Source organism: Botrytis sinoallii (genome assembly GCF_014898435.1).
Source record: "Botrytis sinoallii strain Bc 23 chromosome Unknown BSIN_017, whole genome shotgun sequence".
Classification (NCBI taxonomy): Eukaryota; Fungi; Ascomycota; class Leotiomycetes; order Helotiales; family Sclerotiniaceae; genus Botrytis; species Botrytis sinoallii.
The window spans coordinates 509,158-530,983 of record NW_024066044.1 but is presented as its reverse complement, the minus strand read 5'-3'; the positions used below and the strand labels follow the sequence as shown (position 1 = coordinate 530,983).

The following is a 21,826-nucleotide window of genomic DNA, read 5'->3' as shown; positions in this document are numbered from 1 at the left end:
CTTGGCACATTCATAGGTTCAAGCAGAAAGAAGCGCCAGACGGATCTCTATATGTCATCTAGTGTAATGTAAAGCCGTTTGCTACGGATACTAGGTTTTTCCTCGTGTCTGAAATGCATGTTGATACTAGGAATTGCTTTCTGTGGCTGCAAGATATGAATTATAAGTTACTCACTTGATTTGGTAATGCTGGTATAAGTTGTACCACTTCTATGCAGCTCAGATTTTGCGATGAAGTGGATTGGGTGTGTTATGGTTGAGCAATTTGTGTAAATTTCAGTATTTGTCGTGCCTATGCAGTACAATCACCAGCTATTGACTTGAAGAAGATGTGCCAGTCGCTCTAAAGTCTCCTTCACAAGCAGTTTCTCCATTGTTTTTCAAGAATCTAATGCAAGACTGCCTAACTTTCAACCATCATATTTTAGTAGGCTCTCTTTCGCAAGGGAACTTCTGTTGTGCCCGGATTACTGTATGAAACAGCGCGAGTATTATTACGATTACACAACAGAGGAAGGAACTTGGTCGCACCTACCATTCTGATATATCGGATGGGATCGCCTTAATTTGATGGATAGATTGAATTTGAATAACAGGTAGGTACGATGGAAGCTAAAAGCTTAGTTTTGTACTCCTTCACTAAAGTCGAGGGTCCTTCTCTGTGAGATTAATTCTTTCTCTTTTTTCCTACAACTACAAAAATCTCTCGTCGACAACAATTCCATTTTCAGCAAGTTCTCATTTTCTTCCAATCCTTCAAATACAATTCATGTTCTTTACAGTAACCGTACATTCTCTGTCACTTCATCTTGATATTTCCCCGCCAATACCTTCCTTTCACTTCATTGTCCCTTTCAATTCGCAAAATCATACAAAATTTCCACAGCGATCATTCATTTCATTTAACCATATCCGCACCTCCAGTGTACTATAACGAATTACCAAGACACATACACAAACAATGGCTACACCCGCTGCACTGGCAGATTCTGCCGGTAATTCTCAGGCCGACGCCGAGAATCCTATTGCAATGGCGTCTGCATATGTTCAACCTCAGCATAAGAAATTTCACGATTCTTCAGTCACTTTTGAGGAATATCATTACTATGCAGGCCTCGCACGCGCAGAAGAGGATGCTAGTACTGATAATGATATTGGCGATACCACTTTGTTCTCTCTTATTGTTCCACCCAAGAATTTAAAGGGTCAAGCTCCGGTCAATTCTGCACCTGTGGCGGAGAAGTCGAATGAGGGAACTGCTGAGAATGGAGCTGAGAAGATAGCTACTGAGAGAAATGTACATGATATGTCCCATGGTGATCGCTCGACGATTACGAATGATGAGTGGACAAATGCTAGTAGGGCTTTGAGAACGGCTACTTGGTCTTCAGTTTTTTATCTGATTACCACAGATATTTTGGGTCCTTTTGGCGTTCCGTAAGTGATTGAATGGCTGCTCCTTTGCTGAACAATCAGCTAATACTTTACTTGCTAGTTTTGCCTTGGGAACTTTAGGCTGGGGACCTGGTATCGCACTTTATACTGTATTTGGAGGATTGGCTGTGTAGTAAGATGTGTTTGATATCTGTACTTGAACCACACACTAACAAATACTAGTGGTGGATTCCTTTTATACTACATGTTCCTCGGACTTGATTCCCATCAATATCCATTGAGAACGTATGGAGATATTGCTTTCCGAGTCTATGGAGCACCTGTTCGACATGCAGTCAACATTCTTCAATCTATCCAACTCCTCTTCAATGTCGGCGTGATTGTTGTTGGCAATGGGCAGGTGAGCATTTCTCTACTTGATGGAATTTTTACTATTTTTTTCCTCATTCTAACATAATCGTAGGCACTTTCTCAAGTCTCAAAATTCAAACTGTGCTACGCAATCTGCTGTCTTGTATTTGCGCTTGCTGGCTTTTTCCTTGGTCAAGTTCGCACTTTACAAAAGTTTGGCTGGTTAGCCAACGCCGCCATCTGGATGAACGTTTTCATCATATTGTGTTCGATGGTTGTCATTTCACATAGTGCGCCAAATTACTTAGCTGTAGATGCGGCTGCTGGAACTGCACTTGGTGGTGTACTCGTCACCCCAGATGATGCTGGCAACTTTCCACCCGTCACAACATTTGGCCATCTCCCTCCCTCAACAGCTGGTTTCACTGGTGCCGTGAATGGACTCATGCAAGCCGTTTACGCATATGGAGGAGCTATGTTATTCACAGAATTCATGTCGGAGATGCGTAAGCCCCGTGACTTTTGGAAGGGTATGATTTGTGCTCAAGCATTCATCTATATTCTGTACATGATCTACGGATGCTTCATCTATGGATATCAAGGTCAATATGCTGTCAATCCTTCCTTTCAAGGTGTATCCCCTTATGCGTGGCAAACTGTCAACAACATTATTGCGTTCATGTCAGCTCTTATTGCAGCTGGCTTTATACGGTAATATCGGTATCAAAGTCCTATATAATAACGTATTAATGGATTTCTTTGGTGCACCACCTCTCAGCTCACATAGAGGGAAATTACTTTGGATGAGCATTGTTCCAGTTTATTGGTCAATCGCTTATATTGTTTCTGCCGCCATACCAAATTTCTTCGGTCTCTCGTCCCTTGTCGCAGCCCTCTGCATTCTACAATTCACCTACACATTTCCGCCTTTTCTTTACTTAGGCTACTGCATCCGAGTTGATGCAATTCTCGACACTGAAGGTTTCAATCCCGCCACCGGTCAAGTCACTCTCACAGACACTGGATTTAAAAGAATCCTGCGTGGTTTCAAGAAGAGATTTGTCTTGAACATCTGGAATATCATTTACTTCTGTGGGGCATTGCTTACGGCTGCTTTAGGTGCGTATAGTGCTATTGAAGCATTGATTGCGGCGTTTAAGGAGCCTAAAATCACGGCTTTTACGTGCAGAAGCCCGGTGAATGCTGGATAGGGGCAGTTGAAGCAGAGAGAATTTTGATTTCTCTTAGAAGATTGAGAATTCAAATGCCGGATTATGCTTGGGAATCATACAATATTTGAAGTGGTCCAATGGACGAGAGGAAATCGAAAATCCGCCTAGCTAACTAAGAGACGTATCTTGGGGTAGTTTTGGTTCGCTGTTTGTAGTGTTATGAGTGAGGCGGATTGCTAATTATGTATGGGAGATATGTTACATATTGCTAGCGAAGAGTGGGAGAAATTTCAAAGGAATGTCTATATACTTCATAGGTACTTTGTTTGCTTAAACAGACAATACCTAGGTACCCAATGGAAATAATGGGGAGATTGATATCAACACACTTGTATCAAAATATCTTAGCTATACAAATAAATGTATTTTGAGATACAAGAACATGTCTAACAAGTATGATAGATATCTTTGAAACTTTTAAGATTAAATACGTAAATACAAACTATGGAAATGATTATAGAATTATAGGTATGCAGATGATAAACGGGAAGAAGATGGAATTCGAGAGTATTTGAGATCGTGAGCAATAGCTAGTAATGGGTATGATTTCTAGATGTAGGTAGAGAGTAGATAGAGTAGTGGTGTGATACTGTCACAGTAATAGTAGTAGTAGTTGTTGTAGTAATAAATATCTAGCCCTAGAATTTGAGACTCTAGAGTCTGGATTAGTTGCCTATCGTATTCGCTCTAAAACATTTCAGTTACATATTAGATCTAATATGCAGAGTTCAATATTGTATTCGGTAAACACAATCTTAGGCCTGATGCATCTAATATATTAGCTCTCATATCGAAAAAAGTCGATTCGAAAGCCGCCATTTTTTTATCTACTTATCCACTACTCCTCGTCCTCACGCCTCCCCAGCAGCCACCTTTTTATGTCCCTTCGTCAAACCCTCTCTCTCCGCCTCCTCATCCACAATAAACGGAATCTCCTCTTTCAAACTCCTGCCCGTAGGATTCCACCCCAAATACTTCCTCGCTCTCTTTGCAAATCCTTTTGAATTCAAACCCCAGGAGATCGCTTCAAATCCTGCTAGTTCCTTGGCTTCATCCACATCCATCGCGGCTACTTCTTTCGTCTTGATGAGACCTTTTGCGAATGCGTCGGCGCCGACTTGTGCGGAGATTTCGCCCCAGACGTGGTGACCGTTTTCGGCGAGGAAATAGCCCTTCTCGTTCCAGATTTCCACGTCGTCGGAAGATTGGGCGTTGGAGAGTGCGCGCTCGGCCAGCCGGAGGAAGAGCGCGCTGAGATCGTGCACGTGGATGTTATCCCACTCTGTGAGACCCTTGCCGAGTTGGGGGGCCTGGCCCTTTTGCAGGGTGATGCGGACGAGGTTGTAGACTTGTCTGCTGCGTTGGTTGCCGGGGCCGCGGCCGTGACCGTAGATGGTCGGGGGACAGACGATGGCGGTTTTGAGGGAGGGGGAGCCCGCGGAGAGGACGAGCTTGTCGATGGCCCGGTGGAAGGCCGAGTCGGGGAGGCTGGTGAGTTGGGAGACGCCGGAGAGATCGTCGTAGGGGGGTTGGGAGGGGGCTTCGCCGTAGGTTTGCGTTTCCATGTCTTTCCAGCAGAGGATGCCGGTGCCGGAGAGGTGCAGCCAGTAGCCTGGGTTGGAGGGGGAGTGACCTTTTGCGAGTCCGGTGGCGATGGCTTTTGCAGCTATTTCGTGGTCAGAGGAGTCGGCTGTGTCTGTTTGTGTGGGTTTTTGTTAGTGTTTTTTCTTGGTTCGGTTTAGAGGAGATGGGATGAGATAGGATAGGATGGGGGTTGGTTCTATTTCATATCATATAGAAAAGAATAGAATAGGATAGGATAGGATAGGATAGAATTTAAAAAGACCACCAAAAACATACGTAAAACTACATCCGCCTTTGCAGCTTCCTCTTCAAGAATCGATGCATCTTCCAAAGTACCATATACTAAATGGACTTTTGGAAAGGCAGCGGCGACAGGAGCACCTCGATCAGAGTTGCGGACGAGCGCTGTGAATTCCCAGTCTGGATGGGCGTTGTAGAGTGTGTAGAGGGTATCGCCTCCGGTGTAGCCTGTGGTTCCTGTGCTTTTTGAGGGGTGAGTTTGGGGGTTTGTATTGGCGGTGGTGGGAGGGGAGGGGAGGGGAGGGGATGGGAGAGAGGATGGATAACTTACATGAATATTTTGGGCGTCATTGTTTTTTGTCGAGTCGATTTGCTGTGGGATTATTTTGTTGGATTGTAAACGAGAAGTTCAATGTAATTAATGTCAAGATCAGAAATCCAACGGAAGAATGATGTCTGAAAAGTCATTGGGGAATGTATAAATATTGAGCTCTTCGGTCCCGTCATTGAAAATATTATGGGGTCGTAATGACGTAAGATACTTTTGATATTTATAAGCAAGCAATCGAGGGGTAATATTGAAATTGTCCATGTTTTGTCGATGTTTTCGATGTTTTCGATGTTTCTCTTAAAGATTTATCCATCGATTTTCATTAGCCAGGTATGAAGTGTGATTGCGTGTTACTAGCTCTATGCAATTTGATAGTACTACCTACTACCAGCTTTGTATGTAAGAGAGGTTGACCTTCTCTCGTGAACCTCTCTTTTCATTCATTGTTACTGACAGATGAATGTTTTTACCAATTTTGTTTAGTAAAGGAATGATTTTGTTGTCGATTTGAAGGCTGTAGATATACCTATTACCTACTAGGCATCTTGGTAACTTTGTCTGCTTTGGTTTGTCTGCTTTTATTTGCAATGTTGATTGAATCCTACGCTCGTAGATGACCAATTGTAGTTGTGACAGGATTTCAACTTGAGATCCTCGAGATAAGTCAAGGTGGTGTTTGGATGGATCTCTTGAGTATTTTAAATTAAGTAAAGATACTGTTTGAGACGAGGAAAAGTAGTATTTGAATAGGTATCTCGAGTATCTCGAGATAAGTAAAGATATTGTTTGAATAAATACTTTGAATATCTCGAGATAAGTAAAAAATACTGTTGGGAATAGATATCTTGAGTATTTCGAATTAACGAAAGGGACTATTTGATTAGATATCTTGAGTATCTCCAATTAACTAAAAGTAAGATCTTATTATTTGAATCGATATCTCAAGTACCTCATAATAACTAAAGGTGTGATTTCAATAGATATCTTAAGTACCTTGATGAATAAAAATACCGTTGGAAAGATATCCTGAGTATCTCGAAATACCTAACTAGAGATATTGTTTGAATAAAATACCTACCTCAAAAACCTTGATATAAATAAAAAATACCGTTGGAAAGATATCTCGAGTATCTCGAAATACCTAGGTAGCTGGAGATATCTCAAGTACCTCGCAATACTCAAGATATGATTTCAATAGATACTTTCAATACCTAGATAGCTATCGTAGACATATTTGTACTTTCCTATCCCAGAGATCTCTCTTCGATCTATAAGAGTATAAAAGTATAAGAATATAAGTATAAAAAAGACACCAGCTTGAGCCATCAGAACTCCAAAATCAGAATGGAGATGGAATCTAACGACTATTCAATATGGTCTTTGGGTAAATATACCATGGTAATTAATCTAGGGAGGTCGAGTGGATTAGAAGACATCTCAAGTAACCAAAGCGATAATAATTAAAACCCCCCAAATTGTGTGAAGGTCACATTACCTTTGATTCCATGTTGTACTCTCAAAGGTTGTTTGACTGTTTGACTGTTTGGCTGACCGCCGCAGAAATAAGAAGCTCACCGATTATCTGGAACCTCTTACTTCCCTCGCCCCTCGCTCCATCCCTCCATCCCTCCCTCCTTGGCAAATTGGCGGTGGGTAGTTGGAAGGGGCGAAGCTTGGATTTCTAGGTAATATGCAATGCGATAAGGTCTGGCCGTGACGAGAGAGAGAGAGAGAGAGAGAATTAAATTGACGCATCTCATCTTTTTCATCTACCATGTGCATTGGTTGGTAAACAATCATTCTTTCGAATATGGATTTGCTTCAGAATCCATTCCATTCCGATATTAAAATTGATTGGATCCCACTCAAATTCTTGGTATCGGAATACCTCAAACATCCAACATGTACTCGGTATCTACGGAGTCAGAACTACATCTACAAACCTCCTCCCTCCCTCCACTCCATTACCAATCATTTCCATAAGCAACTTCACACTCGGGTAAAGGATATCAACAGATCTTCCTCTCTTGGCTCCTTTTTCCGGTCCGACTCGCTCGCACGATGAAACTTTATGAGAAGCCATCCAGCCCCAATCAATCCAACTTCTGCCAGTCAAACCGACACCGGTCACTCCTACTAACCTCGAGCTACCTTTCATCAGGACCAAACCAACTGCACCCACCTCTCAATCAACCACGACCGCCATCTATTATAAGATGGGAGATGTCAGATGTAACATGACTCGGTCTCTACCTACCAACCTAGTTAATTGATTGACCTTACTCTTAACCACCTGGCTGCTAATTATCCCAATGTCCATCCATCCATCCATCTATCCATCCATCTTCCCTACCATGTTCATGTTTCATCTTTCAACCTCCCTCCCTCCCCCTCCCCGCCCCCGGATAATCATCCTCATACAACATATTAATTTTCAATCTTCATCATCCCATCCTTCACAGGTAATGATTCTCCATTCAGAAATAAATCATCATCAAGCAAGGATTCATCAATATAAGCTTAAATTCTTCAATCATATTCCATCTTTGGACCAACATTTTAATCATTTTAATCATTTTAATCATTTCAATCATTTTTAGGTAAAGACATTCCGTAACATAACCAACAATCAATCCAAATAACCACACCACAACCGCAGCCTCAACCTCACTCATCCCCAAGTATCCATTCACCAAATCTAATAGCCTCATTGCCAAGTGACTGATTCCCCGCCCTTCATCTATTAAACATTCACATACATAAGGTACATATAGTCATTCATAATTCTTTCCCTCAAGATGGGGGTATTACTCAGTCTTGGAATTCAGCAAATTTCTTTTCTTTCGACTTTCTCTTCCACTTCCTCTTCGATTTTCTCTTCTTCTATTTCCTCTTCCATTCCCTCCATCTTCTTCTTCAGTACACATTGCCTGAAACAAACATACACATATTTCATCATGCGTTTCCATCCCAGAGATGTCTTTGTTAATGGTACTATTACCGCAAATCTATTCGTTTCCTCTTACATTGGTACCATCAGTACCTTGCAATTATCCAGATCGTTAAATGGTTCATATTCGCTCAATACTTTGTCCGTCAATAATGTGACAACAGATAATCCTTCGTGGTTGCATAAAGATCCCAAAAATGGTATCTTGTATTGTTTAAACGAAGGTTTAAGTGTCACCAATGGAAGCATCTCCAGCTTCACCGTTGCTGATGATGGCACGTTGACTTTATTGGGAAATGGTTTGACCATCAGTGGTCCTGTTAGTTCGGTTCTTTTCAATGAAGGAAAAACCATGGCCGCTGCTCATTAGTACGTTTGCTATCTTTATCTACCTTCAGATTTTCCAACAACCCAAATCAATACATCATACTGACAAACAACAGCAATGGTGCCTCTCTCACCACCCACAATATCCAAGCAGACGGAACGCTCTCCCCCCTCCAAACCATCACCTTCACCATGCCCGGCCCGGGACCCGATCCCCTCAAGAGACAACTCACCCCGCATCCCCACGAAGCACTCCTGGACCCATCCGAGAAATACATCATCGTCCCCGATCTCGGCGCCGATCTCGTCCGCGTCTTCTCCATCGATCCCGCCACCGCTCTCCTCACAGAACTCACTCCCTACACGGCTCCTCCGGCTAGTGGTCCCCGTCATGGTGTCTTTCACGTGACGGATTCTGGTGATACTTACTTCTATCTGGTTTCGGAATTGGCGAATACAGTGTCGAGTTTCAAGGTGACGTATGGAGAGGGCTCGGAGGGATTGACTTTTACCAATATTGATAGTCATGGTATTTATGGTGACAAAAAGACACCTGAGGGAGCGGCCGCTGCGGAATGTCTTTTGACTGTAAGTTTTTTTTATACGTTTTTTTAAGTTTTCATCAGCCTTTATTCAAAAAGAGATAAAAATATCCAATAAAATTTCGAGTACACACTAACATCCCCAGCCCGACGGAAAACACATCCTCACCTCCTCCCGCAACGCCACCATTCTCTCTCTCCCTCAACCCCCCGCCCACCCCCTCAACAGCACCGCTCTCCCCTCCGACACCCTCCAAACCTGGAGTATCAACACCGCCTCCAATGGTACTTATGGCAGTCTCTCTTTCTCGCAACTCTTTCCTTCAGGCGGCATCTACCCGCGTCAAATGTCGATGAATAAAGCTGGAACGCTTGTAGCTGTCGCGCTACAACAGAGCGCTAGAGTCGTAATTGTAAAGCGTGATGTGAAGACGGGATTGTTTGGAGACTTTGTGGCGGATGTGCAAGTGGGTGATTTTGAGGGGGTGGCGGGCTTGAATGGTCAGGTTACGAGTGTGGTTTGGGATGAGGTGGAGGAGATTTTTTAGGTTGGGTTTGGGGTTTAGATGGATTGGGTGGAGAGGGTCGAGAGAGTGGGGGATTTGAGCAGAAGATGAGAGTTAGGTGATGTGATGTTCATACCGGTTTTTGAATATTCATCATTTACTACTCATTCCTATTGAGGATGAAGAGAGAGCAGGAAGTTCAATTCTTTTATTGATGATACCATACAAACCATTAGCGACGAAATATCAACGAATAAACGAGTAGAGATACCCATTTATTCATGTACATATATTACCTTACATACATTACATAGATACATAGATCCATACATTCAGTTTTCGAGCTATGAGTTATCTAGATATATTCATACATTCATACATAGGTACATACATACATAACCTACCACTCAGCATAAACATCTAACCACACTCGAAACCTGCCATAAGAACAAAAGATGCTACATTTTTCCTCTCTAATCACTAAAGAGAAATCAAGTAAGTTAGTTCAACAACAAAAAAGGGTTTTATCCTTGCGAATCAGTAATTGACTCGTTAGACCTCGGGAAGCCTTTTGATAATGTATCTCATTTGTATTAGGAGATGATCGATCGGTAAAAGGTTAAGTTAGTATCACACCATTATTTAACAGGACCTCATACTATTCCTATCACTCCGAGCTTGCTCTTTGGCTATCCCCAAGGCTTACTTACAGCTTGCATTCTCGATGTTGTTTATGAGGAGTTGTATTTAATGATACTGATCACGAGACTTGAAAGCATCATTGCATAAGGAGAAGTAGAGACCGCTTGATGATTGATTGATTTCTCGCAAAAGATTTATTGTTTGTAATTATGGCTCCCAGATCTATACAATCTCAATTATAATCTTTCTGATATACTTCTGGTCCCACGCGTATTGGTAGGCCCTGTAACACGTCAGTTCTTCGCTGTACAGCAGTTACATCTCGCACTCGTCGGGGAACAGAGGTGTAGCTGGATATCGTAACGAAAGGAAAGGAAACTGGAGAGGGGACCTACTCTTTCAAATTATCAAGCTTGAAGATCTTCGTGTCGATGACTGGCTTGATGTCGTTTGTTTTGATAGCGCGGTTCATGTCCACCAGGTATACTCATGAAGAGCGTGCGGATACATTGCAGGCACAACTTTCAGGTCAAGCATCGGCAAAGACCAAGTCCAACAAGGCTGTTGCTCCAAGTACCCTGTTCACTGCAACTCTACATGCAGTTTCCCGTCGTTCCCAAGGAAGAGATCTCTCTTCTTTAGAGAGACAATTGGTCGATGCACTGGAAGTCTATGCAAATCCAAGTGAGATGATCAAGTATGGAGAGATTTATAGAGAAAATAAAGCCACAGCGCTCTCCCTGGGCAATACCATTTTCTCAGCCTCAGTTCTCGAGATGGATGAATCAACACCTTATACTGACGAAGATTTGATTCGCGATGCACGTGCAGCATTACCAGAGATTCTCGCAAACCCTGCTAACTCGATTGTGGATATTTCTTCTGTTGCTGACGGCTACTATGTCGAAAGAAAGTATGCCAACGACGACGATGGTACCACCCCCGTTGGTGGCTCTGGCGGAGGAGTGACGGTTTTTACCTCTGGGCCAGAGGAAGAGAAATACGAACCAAAGGAAATAACGGCAGAGAATCTCGACGCAAGAGCTATTGAATTGACTAGCACGACTAATCTTTACCAAATCTCCATGAATCGTTTCAAGTGTCTCCAGGCCCAAAGTGATTCTGTTTTTGGGTCTAGAAACGAAATCTTTTGGGCGATAGCATCAGGGGCAGATAGTGGAGCCCAAAAGTCTTTCAAGACTGGGGAGTATGGTTCCGTTTCCACTGGAACTCAAGTCCCGTTTTCGGGGGTCGACTTTTTCATCGGAGATATACAAAACCATCTTGCTGGTCACATTGAATGTTGGGAGGCAGATGATAGTTCAAGCAACTGGTATGACGAAATGAACAAAGCCTTGAAAAGCATGGCAGGATTCGCAAGTACGAACTTTGCTACTTGTAATTACTAAGATTACAACAAACATGACAAGGCAGCATGGAATATCCTTTCGCTCCTTTCCAAACTCGGTTCTTCAATCAACAAATGCCAACCTCTCAAAATCCGACAGTTGATGCTGCAGTTAACGCTGCCGAGGCCGACGATTGGGGTGATGCAACTGGTGGTACGGGAACTGGCGCAGCTAGTATGATATTTGATTTCCATATCTCCTGGTCCGAAACAAGGACTTGAGTGAAATACTAGGTTATTTCACGCTTTCCAAATTAGTTTTTTGAAGCGTTCTACTCTTTCTCCTTCTCCAACTTTGAAAACGATCCACTAATTTCCCAATCTTTCATAGTATTGGCTCTCACTGCCCTCTTTGCAACACTCTTGGGTGACCTTACTATGTTTATCAAGAACGACGACGACTTTATTCAGAAACACGATATTGCTTTTACTAAAGCCGCATTGGATAGTATCATATCGACGAAGCCCAACGGGGAACTATCATTGGTTTTTGATGGCGGTATTCAAGGCAAGCATGAGTAAGTACTTCCGAGAATTCAAAGATAGCTTCTCTATGCATTCATTATACATACACGAGTGATCAGATTCATTTCATCTTTGGTACAATCAAATTTTGCATTCTTCTTTAAAGCTACCGAATTCGAGATATACCAAAAGGGCCAATGGCACAATACAGTATTGACTCTTTAAAAATATAGACTTTGGCTCAGAGTATCCAAACCGCCTGGGTATGTATGTGGGTACGATACAGTGCTATAGATGGCAAAATGGAACCTGGTGGGCTCCCGTTCCCACCCCATCTGGCAACAGTCCTCACGGAATGTCCATTGCCGACTATCACGGGAATCTCGTCGGCGTCTTTCGCGAAAGTGGAAATGCCGTAAAATGGACCGTGTTGTCCGGAAGTACCTGGTCGATCCCCAAAGCCATGAACATCACATCCCTATCGCGTCCGGCACTGGCGACTCATGCTGACCGACTATGGTGCATGTATCGAGACACGAGCGACAAAATCCAATTGATCTCTACGGGCTCGGATTTGAACTCGTGGACGACACCAGCCCATATATCCCCCGGTGCGGTTACACCCGATGGTCCCGCACTCGCTTCCTACAAGGGCAAATTGCACTCGATTGTACGGGGGACTACCGATCGCGTGTATTGGAGCTGGTCTGACGCAAGCGGAGGCGGATGGGTTGGTTATCGAACATTCAACGGCGCGAGTATCACCGCTTCTCCCTCTCTCTGTGTCTATCAAGACCGTCTGCAGCTCGCTCTTCGCGGCAACAATAATGAACTGTACACGGCGAGTTCTGATGGCACCGGCTGGAGCGGTGTGGTTGGACAGCAGGGATCCTTGCAGTCGGGGCCTGCGCTAGCGGCGCATGATGGGAAGATGTTTGTTCTGTTGCGGGGACGAGAAATTTTGGTAAGAGTTCTGGCCCCTGCTCACCGCACATGTAACGCTTTTCCGGCTAAAATATAGGATTATTCAACTTTTTATACCCTAATTTATTTATTATAATAAATTATTATAATAAAAGATAAAATTAGAAATTCTTTTGAAAAATGTTATTTGACTAATCAAATCTTATAAAAAAATGAATAAAATATTTTTTTCTAATTTTTTAAACAGGATTTGAAGGAGTTAAAATTGAAAATCCTAAATTTTTATGAAAATTCGCTTATTTTGTATAAGAAAAACGTTACATATTAGAATTTTTGAAAAAAATCGATTTCAATACTATATAATTATTCAACAAAAATAGTGAAAAATACTTCAAATAATTTTTTATATTTTAATTACAAATATTTTTTATTCTCAATATTTTTGAAAAGAAAATATAAAAATTTAAATAAAATATTTAATACGAGGGCGTGTCTTTGATGAATGCCGGGCTGAAATTTAAGCGAATTTCCTCACCAAAACCATGCTTTATTCTATATATTTATAAATAGATAATAACTCAAATATTCATTATAGGACTTTGAAATTTGAAGTATATAAAGAGATTCAATTAATAATTCATTTGATATTAAAGTTATTGATTTTTGAATTGAATTGATAGAAGAATTCTATATAGAAATTTGATTCTTAAAATAAATATTATTTCTTATAGAAATTTTAATTTAATTGAAAACTTTAATAAAAAAAAACTAAAATTATATTATTAAATTTTAAATAAAAATTGGTTACTTTATAAAATTTCAAATATATAATAATATTGATTGATTTAATATTGAATTCTAAAATGGGTGAGTTTTGGTGTGAAAAAGTACTTGCGCACGGACCCGGCATTCATCAAAGACACGCCTTCGTATAATAATTTGTATAGAAAAACCTTATTTTTGCAGGGATTTTGTCACATTTGTCACGGGGGTGCGGTGAGCAGGGGCCAGAACTCTTACAAATATCAGAGTAGTTCTGGTGCTTGGAGTACCTAGCTACACATATTTGAGTAATTTGATGGCAGGTGACCTAGGGGCGTGCAGTTTCAATGGTCAGCTTTGGGCTTATTATGGGTGGAAGGGATGATGTTGTTGCACACGCTAAATTGCGCGAATGCTGGGGTTATTTCGTTTCTTGATATGGTAATGGGTTTCAACGATACGAGGATGGCCAAGGGACTTTAGGCTCTATGATCGAAAGAATCATAGGAGACCCCGTGGAGGGATTTCATTACGTATATAGCTACCAAATTCCATTGATTCTGCAATGAAACTGGAATCAGAAGAAGGATTTTGCGTGATAAAGTGTAATACTCTGGGAAGGTGTCACGGTGTCACATGTTCTACAATGCAATCTGGAATGCTACAGTGAAGAGGAGTGAAATATTTCTTTCCAATACCTAGATAGGGAGGAGGTAATTGGGTACCTACTATACTTACTACCCAAGTACCTACCTACCTATCTGTTTGCAAAACCAAACAACCAACCAAACAAACTCCACCAACTAATTTCATGTCAATCCACACCAAAAAAACACAGAAAAACTCCAATATCAATTATTCTAGAATCTAGAGTCTTTTTCCTCCCCTCCATTTTCCCATTCTTCCTTAAACCGCTTTCAGAATTATTCTAGCTAATCAGTACCCGTACTGCTTGAAGACATTTTCTGATCCATCCTCAACCCCATCCTATCCAACCCTATCCGATCATACAAATCGAATCCACCGCCTGCCATTCTTTCCAAGTATCTCTTCCCTAGTAATCCCTGGATAGACGAATCTACCAACTACCAATTCATCAAATCTGTTTATGCATTAGCCATCAAAATCATCTACTCCCTCTATCTCTATCTCTATCAAAACATACCTCTTCCGAAAAGTGTTCTCTTCGCCCAATCCATCGCCAACAAACACCTGGTTCTAAAGCTCACACTCTGCGCAAAATAGACACTTCTCCAAGCATATACCGCCCAGAGTCCTCCCGCAAAACTCCATCCTCCTCCAAGATCAAAGACGGCCGAATTTCCCACATAAGCCAAACTACCCAAATGATGATATTCAAAAGCTTTGTAGATAGCTTCGTCCAAATCTCCATCACGCATATCATTAACTCTCATTCCTGGTTCTGCTCTTGCAATTTTATTGAATTTGTGTCCTAGATATTGACCTTGTTGATGAGCTCTCTGGGCGGTGGCAGGAAGCGACGTAAGTTTACTATCGATTTGCATGAGGAGTGCTCTTAATTCGCCAAAATCGAGAGTACCGGATTGATCTTTATCAAACTCTTGGAAGAGTTTATCCACACGTTTAAGATGATCTGCAGCTTGAGGAAATCTCTTTCGGACTCTTTGTGCAACGTCTCGCCAATCGCGGAATGTGAGTTGGACTTTCTCAGGATCTTGTCCTTTTTCCCATGCGAGATTTCGGAGGAAAGTAACCAAGTGATCAGCAACACTGTTTTGGACAGTTGCGCAGTCACCAATTGCATAGACATCTCCTAATGGTGTACCATTTAGACGAAGATGTGTATCGGTCTCTAAAGCATGACGATTGGTTTGAGAGGAGCCAAGTGCTGCAGCAATTCTTTGACAAAATTGGGTTTGAGAAACACCTGTAGACCAAAGACAAAATCCCATGGGCAATTCTTTGATGACTGATTCACCATTCTCTCCCTTTTGCGTAAAGAGGATTTTATCTGGTCTGACTTCCTGAACTCTAGAATTGGTAAGGATATCCACCTGATCACGAGCGAATCTTTCCTCGGCGTATTTGGATACCGCTTCATCATATGTATTCAGAATATGTCCTCGACTCTGTATAACATGGACGGAGATCTCATTTCTGAGAATACGAGGAAAGTGTGCTGTGAGATCTTCATTCAAAAGATCGAACAATTCGGCAGCGAATTCTACTCCAGTAGGACCACCCCCACTAACAACAAAAGAAAGCAATCTCTTTCGTTCCTCATCAGTTGTTGTTGGTAAACATGCGTATTCCAAATTGGTCAAAATCGAATTTCGGATAGTTTGAGCATCATCAATGTCCTTCAAGAAATGACAATTTTCCAATCCCTTTACTCCGTGAGGATTTGATGTTGATCCAACTCCAATAACCAATTTATCATATGGTAAATAGAATCGAACTTCTTTACCATCTGGACTTTTCCCGGCCAATTCTACCAACTTTTCCGAAAACTCAATGTCTTCTGCCGTAGCTCTTATGAAATGACCTTTAACTCTCGTAATAATCCGTCGAATTGGTTCCACCAGAGATCGAAATTCCAATGTGCCTACCGTTGCAGAAGGTAACATAGGTGTGAAGAGAAAATAATTCGTGGGCGAAACTAAAGTGATATGATAGTCATCTGGGTTCAAAGTCTTCAACAATGCAACGCTTCCCCATCCGGCTCCAAGAATGACCAATTTTGGCTTATCTTTCTGCATTTGCATTTCCTCAGAATCATCATCGTCAATTTGAACTTCGGCAATGGGCAAATTCTTCGGACCTCCCAATCGTGGAGACAAAGCAAGCTCTGAGATTGAAATATCCGAGTAAGATAAATCTTCACGATATGTCGTGGCATCATAGACGAAGAAACCAATAACGCCAACTCCCAAGATTATTAACGAACCTCCCAGCAAAGCCGCAGATCGATATAGAAAGTTCAAAGCTTTTGAACTTCGTTGTGGTAAAGGTTTACCAGATACGAATCGAACATTTCGTGTTATGGTAAGTTTGCCCCATTTCGCCGGGTTTGTGATAGCTGTTAGAGGTCTTTTTGAACCCGTAGAGAACTTTTGACCCGGCAGAGAACTGAAGGATAGTGCAGATCGACTGAAAGAAGAATATGGCGATCTGCGAAGTAATAGAGAATGATTGCTGCCAATTCTCCCAAGAGATGAGGCGGGTTGACGTAGGAGCATACTTGTGTATGTCATTAAACTTGCTGGTGACAATTTCTTTACTAAATCAATAACTGAAGCTCATAATTCAATTGAACATTAGAAAGTAATGAATTAACAATCTGATATAAGAACTATTCTAGGGAAGTCGGTCTCGAGGCAAAAAAGAAGGTATTCGTATGGATGAATTTCTAGGTGTATGAAGCTTTTGCCAAGTTGTAGGGGAACGAGATTCTGGGCTTCTCTTTTTCCCTGACGTACTCATTTCACTCCTCCCCACCATCGCCTATCACCTTCAGTCCGTCCCTCCCGCTCACGGGTATCTCGGAGAATAGTCCCCACTAGATGCCGTAAAGATGGACGAAATTTTCTTGTTATACTTCGAATGTAGAATAGAATGTGCAAGTGGGAGTAGGTAACGATGATTATGAAGGATCAAAAACTGTTCTTTATTTTACTTCAAAGGGCTTCTTAATCGAGAAATGTCTATTGTAATAAGTAGGTAGGCATTGCTTCTGTCAATGAATGAATGAAATACACAATTTGGGATAGCACAAAGTTTACAAGAAGTATTATATGCATAGTAAATTATCAAATGAACTTTATATTAATTGAATCCGGTATCCGGATTCCTTATGTACTGATAAATAATGATTATTCCTACCGTTAAACGCCAATTCCATCCTATGACATTTGTGAAGAAGTTCTACCCGAAACAACTTCGAAAAGGGTATAATAATGTTGGCAAGAACCCAAGCGCCAAATATAACCAATTCAATACCCCACTCATGTCATCATCATTGCTTCATTCATTGTTTGTTGTGCATGGGATCCATCACCATGTATATTATCATGATCATGGTCATCATTATCGAGACCCAGCTCAATAAGAGGCGGTATTTCCTTTTTTGCATCCCGTGCAGTGTTCTCAGCCCAGGCACGTAGGCGGACAAGATCTCTAATGGCCGCATCTCGACGTTTATTCTGAGATTGTAGTATAGCTTTGTTAACTTTATCTGCGACGGACCTTCGAAGGTCAGGGTGTATTAAAGTAGCTAGCTTTGGCTCCAGGTTATCCGGCTGAAAGACTAGTAGAGCCATTGTCCTTTCAAGGTCTTCTAAAAAATCCGGATTGGTTGCAGCTCGAGGTGCAAGTTGAGTCCTGGCAAAATTTATGACAGGAGCGACGTCACTGCCTGAAGACCGAATGAGCTCAACCAGTTGTAGTCGCAAGAGTGAAAAATGGAGGGCTGGATTCTTTTCGAGAACCTTTGGGTAACGTTAGATAACAGTCAATAGGCATATAATAAAGAATGATGGTTGGGTTGAAAATTGCTCATACTGAGGACTGAAGTATGGTATTGTATCTCATCAACGACCCGAAGGCTATATGAGTGGTGCATGAACTTGTTTAATCATAGCAAGGAAATGATGAAGGAAACATTGAATAGTACTAACCTGAGGATCCAAATCATTTACTGCGTCGATAGCATCTTGTATGCTTCCCAGATGTATGGAATGCTGAATAGCTTGACGAGCTTTCACAAACTCTTCTGCTTGTTGTGGCTTAAGATTCGCTTCCTTAGAGAACCTTGCAGCTGCAGATGGATAACCTTCGGTTGTAAGATAATCTAATATTAAAGCATTGATGTCACTATTAATGAATATAAATGTTAGCTTGGCTGCATATTATCAATTAATATCAGGCTGGGCGACAGCCAAATTGGTAAGAGTGGCAGTATATCAGTTAACAACTAATTTGTTCTCCGCATGCGTAATTTTTAGGAGAGATTCCCAGTTGATGATAGTCATCATATAAAGTTTGCCAATGATGGAGCTTCAATGAAGCAACGAGTTATGAAAGAAAAATGTATTGCCTACCTCTTTATTGGTTTTACATTGTCGACACGCTTTTCGAATGCAGTATGTGAAAGTGGACTCTCAAATGTGTTAAGTCTTGAGGGTGTTGCTGTAGCTGTTGAAGAAGCCTATCGTTTGAATTGAGTCAGCTACTGGTTGGTATCCACAAAGCTATCAAGAGTATTTCTTTACTTACCATTCTTACAACACAAAAAATTATCTCTTGTCCATAAAGAGGTAGAAAACAATTGTAAGTGGTCTTGAAGTGTCCAGCACTGATACAATTATAAGTTTTTATTGGTGTGAATAAAGAGAAGATGATGGTTGGTAAAGAAAAAATGAGGTTATTGGAAGAATAGAAAGGAAAGGAAAGCTTTGATTTGAGATTTCAAGTAGAAGTAGGAGCTTGCTCCAGAGTCTAAACCCTTATAGGCTAAGTTTCAGATGACTTTACGTAACTGAGCACGTGATCTATAAAAAAGACGACCGCAACCCCTCCTGCGCAAAAAATGTAATGACTTATTAAAGTGTCCACGGATACATAGGTAGAATTGCTTCTGTATATATTGTGCTGCCGTACTCAAATTGCTCACTCAGCTAGTCTTATATTCTTTTTCTTTTATTAACATGGATTGCTGAAATCTCCAGATATCTAGAACTGCATAACATAATCATCATTTTTCCCCCGATTTTCACAATGGCTGTATGTGTGAAGGAACAAGCTCACTACTCTCCTCCATGGGCTGGAGTTAGCATCATAGGCATAGCTGGAAGTTCTGGATCGGGAAAATCCACTTTGTCTCATGCCATTATCTCTCAAATGAACTTGCCATGGGTTTGCATTCTCAGCATGGTAATTCCGTTTTTCCTCATTCCTATATCAATCGACCCATTAATGATTATGAAAAAAAGGATTCGTTTTATAAGTCATTAGACGCGGAAGGGTCACGAAAAGCATTTTTGAATGAATATGACTTTGATTCACCGGATGCAATAGATTTCGATAGACTAGTCGAGATATTGCAAGACCTGAAAGCAGGGTAAGTGTTATCTAAGCTGCTACATTTTGAGAGGAGCGAATGATATGTATATTTTCTACTGTATACATTGTCATATAATTAATTTTGTTGTTTAGAAAGAGAGCTGAGATCCCGATCTATTCATTCGCAAAGCATGCTCGAGAGAAGGAGACTACATCAATATATTCACCACATGTACTCATATTGGAGGGTATCTTTGCATTATACGATCCTCGAGTTCTTAAATTGCTAGATATGAAGGTGACTTTCTTCTTCATTCAGAGAAGGAGTTGAATTTAGGGAGGACTAACTTGTCTTAGGTATTCTGTCAAGCAGATGGAGATACCTGTTTATCCCGAAGAAGTATGATTTCTCCTCTATATGCAAAATGCATTTCAACCAGCTAAATGATAAGATCTAATTGCTTAACTATGACTCAACTGATTTGATTCGCTAGTCCTTAGAGATGTCGCAGAAAGAGGTAGAGATATTGAAGGTGTTATAAAGCAATGGTTTGGGTTTGTGAAGCCAAACTTCCAACGATATGTAGAGCCTCAGGGAGAAATTGCCGGTAAGTTCTCATATAATATACCAAAAGATGAGCTTTAACGTTGATGTGTGGCTCCATCAAGTTTCACGACAGATGCCTAATCCTTTGAACAGATATTATTGTGCCACGAGGTGTAGAAAATCGAGTTGCTATCAGTGAGTTCCACTTCCACTTCATGAATCCTCCACTTTATTAATTTCAGATAGATATGGTCGTACAATACATCCAACGAACATTAAAGGAAAAATCAATAGCACACATTGTGGCCTTGAAGAAATTGGGTTTGGGTGCTGAGGATGAGCCTCTATCTAAATCAGTTCTTCTTTTGGAGCAAACACCTCAATTCAAAGGGATGAATACGATCATCCAAGATATAGGAACTCCAGCAGAAGATTTTGTTTTCTACTTTGACCGGATTGCTACTTTACTCGTTGAACAGTACGTTATCATTGTGTTGTTTCAAAGTTTTGATTTTTTGGTCTGATTTCTAACAAGTTGTAGTGCTATGAACAATATATTCTTCACAGAAAAGACTGTTGAGACACCGATCGGCAACAAGTACCATGGTTTAATAGCTACGGGCGAAGTTAGTGCAGTTGTTGTCCTTCGGGCCGGAGGAGCTCTGGAAACTGGCTTAAAGCGGGTCATCCCGGATTGCAAGACTGGAAGGCTACTGATCCAATCGAATATCCGAACGGGTGAACCAGAATTACATTTCTTAAATTTACCGGACAATATCAACAAACATGATAGTGTCTTGTTACTTGATCCACAAATGTCAAGTGGGGGAGCTGCACTTATGTCTGTCCAAATTCTCGTCGATCATGGAGTACCACCCGAGAAGATTGTATTTGTGACTTACACTGCAGGGAAAATGGGATTAAACCGACTTACAAAGGTCTTCCCTGAGGTTAAAGTTGTGGTATGCACGATAATTCAGGACTACGAGGAGAGGTGGATCGAAAAGAGGTATTTTGGATGTTGATCATGACGAGATGGTTGGTAATAGCCTGGTTTGATGGATAGATCAGCGACACTCTAGTAAGTAGTATATACATATATATATTCATAACAGGATATTGTTCCAAGACTTTAGTTTTGACCTGTTGATTAAATGAACCAATGGTATACTACTATCAAATATTTTAATACCAATTTAAACAAAGCTTCAGGTACCAAGTAGACGTCGGTACTCGAAAAAAGTTTATTTCCTAACGGTTTTCCATTTCGGGACTGGTATATAGTTTACCCTTTCTTGATATCCAAAACCCCACAATATCAATTTGAGCGATATTTTGGAATCTAGACAACCAGTGAACGAAAAGAATAAATAGTAAACACTGTCGGATGGTTCCATAGATCGATTTCTCTTCCTTTCCATTACATTCTACAGTACTTCCTATGAATCATCATCCATCCAGTCTTGGTATCCTGCCAAAACTTTCCTTTCCGTACGCTCAAGTCTAAAATATACCAATGGCTAGGATTTCATCATCACTATCTATTCTTTGAGCTATAGTCTGAATGCTATGACACTA

At 41.2% G+C, this 21,826-nt stretch overlaps 7 protein-coding genes across 7 annotated transcripts; 4 read left to right on the top strand and 3 right to left on the bottom strand.

Annotated features, from left to right (window-relative positions):
- Positions 1-961: 961 nt before the first annotated feature.
- Positions 962-2,957, top strand: EAF02_008837 (uncharacterized protein; the record flags this gene model as incomplete). The annotated part of the gene is made up of 5 exons (XM_038904885.1): positions 962-1,437; positions 1,496-1,567; positions 1,618-1,795; positions 1,859-2,457; positions 2,525-2,957. The coding sequence occupies 5 exons, from the start codon at positions 962-964 to the stop codon at positions 2,955-2,957; spliced, it is 1,758 nt and encodes a 585-aa protein (XP_038755295.1).
- Positions 2,958-3,562: 605 nt separating this feature from the next.
- EAF02_008836 (uncharacterized protein) lies at positions 3,563-5,276 on the bottom strand. Its single transcript, XM_038904884.1, has 3 exons — positions 5,134-5,276; positions 4,839-5,044; positions 3,563-4,674 (listed from the first exon to the last, which is right to left on the bottom strand). Exons 1-3 carry the CDS (start codon positions 5,151-5,153, stop codon positions 3,830-3,832), a joined length of 1,071 nt encoding a protein of 356 aa, XP_038755294.1. The 5' UTR covers positions 5,154-5,276; the 3' UTR covers positions 3,563-3,829.
- Positions 5,277-8,090: 2,814 nt separating this feature from the next.
- Positions 8,091-9,500, top strand: EAF02_008835 (uncharacterized protein; the record flags this gene model as incomplete). Its single annotated transcript, XM_038904883.1, has 3 exons — positions 8,091-8,452; positions 8,527-8,998; positions 9,099-9,500. The coding sequence occupies 3 exons, from the start codon at positions 8,091-8,093 to the stop codon at positions 9,498-9,500; spliced, it is 1,236 nt and encodes a 411-aa protein (XP_038755293.1).
- Positions 9,501-10,570: 1,070 nt separating this feature from the next.
- EAF02_008834 (uncharacterized protein) lies at positions 10,571-12,887 on the top strand (the record flags this gene model as incomplete). The annotated part of the gene is made up of 5 exons (XM_038904882.1): positions 10,571-11,480; positions 11,531-11,683; positions 11,840-12,026; positions 12,268-12,807; positions 12,872-12,887. The coding sequence occupies 5 exons, from the start codon at positions 10,571-10,573 to the stop codon at positions 12,885-12,887; spliced, it is 1,806 nt and encodes a 601-aa protein (XP_038755292.1).
- A 1,392-nt stretch (positions 12,888-14,279) lies between these two features.
- On the bottom strand, positions 14,280-17,064 carry EAF02_008833 (uncharacterized protein). Its single transcript, XM_038904881.1, has 2 exons — positions 14,825-17,064; positions 14,280-14,761 (listed from the first exon to the last, which is right to left on the bottom strand). The coding sequence occupies exons 1-2, from the start codon at positions 16,893-16,895 to the stop codon at positions 14,745-14,747; spliced, it is 2,088 nt and encodes a 695-aa protein (XP_038755291.1). The 5' UTR covers positions 16,896-17,064; the 3' UTR covers positions 14,280-14,744.
- Positions 17,065-17,434: 370 nt separating this feature from the next.
- Positions 17,435-18,918, bottom strand: EAF02_008832 (uncharacterized protein; the record flags this gene model as incomplete). Its single annotated transcript, XM_038904880.1, has 4 exons — positions 17,435-18,128; positions 18,318-18,513; positions 18,741-18,847; positions 18,916-18,918. 4 exons carry the CDS (start codon positions 18,916-18,918, stop codon positions 17,646-17,648), a joined length of 789 nt encoding a protein of 262 aa, XP_038755290.1. The 3' UTR covers positions 17,435-17,645.
- A 333-nt stretch (positions 18,919-19,251) lies between these two features.
- On the top strand, positions 19,252-21,455 carry EAF02_008831 (uncharacterized protein). The gene is made up of 8 exons (XM_038904879.1): positions 19,252-19,572; positions 19,632-19,759; positions 19,855-19,999; positions 20,059-20,101; positions 20,196-20,309; positions 20,402-20,443; positions 20,495-20,726; positions 20,790-21,455. Exons 1-8 carry the CDS (start codon positions 19,417-19,419, stop codon positions 21,271-21,273), a joined length of 1,344 nt encoding a protein of 447 aa, XP_038755289.1. The 5' UTR covers positions 19,252-19,416; the 3' UTR covers positions 21,274-21,455.
- The last annotated feature ends 371 nt before the right edge of the window (positions 21,456-21,826 follow it).

Excerpts from the sequence above, each read along its gene's own strand:
- EAF02_008836 (XM_038904884.1), bottom strand. The coding sequence starts at position 5,153 with ATGACGCCCAAAATATTCAT. Across the intron at positions 5,045-5,133 it reads ATGACGCCCAAAATATTCAT|CACAGGAACCACAGGCTACA; the intron begins GTAAGTTATCCA and ends CCCCTCAAAAAG. Across the intron at positions 4,675-4,838 it reads AAAGGCGGATGTAGTTTTAC|ACACAGCCGACTCCTCTGAC; the intron begins GTATGTTTTTGG and ends CCACACAAACAG.
- EAF02_008833 (XM_038904881.1), bottom strand. The coding sequence starts at position 16,895 with ATGACATACACAAGTATGCTCCTACGTCAACCCGCCTCATCTCTTGGG.
- EAF02_008831 (XM_038904879.1), top strand. The coding sequence starts at position 19,417 with ATGGCTGTATGTGTGAAGGAACAAGCTCACTACTCTCCTCCATGGGCT. Across the intron at positions 20,310-20,401 it reads GCCTCAGGGAGAAATTGCCG|ATATTATTGTGCCACGAGGT; the intron begins GTAAGTTCTCAT and ends TCCTTTGAACAG. Across the intron at positions 20,444-20,494 it reads AGAAAATCGAGTTGCTATCA|ATATGGTCGTACAATACATC; the intron begins GTGAGTTCCACT and ends AATTTCAGATAG.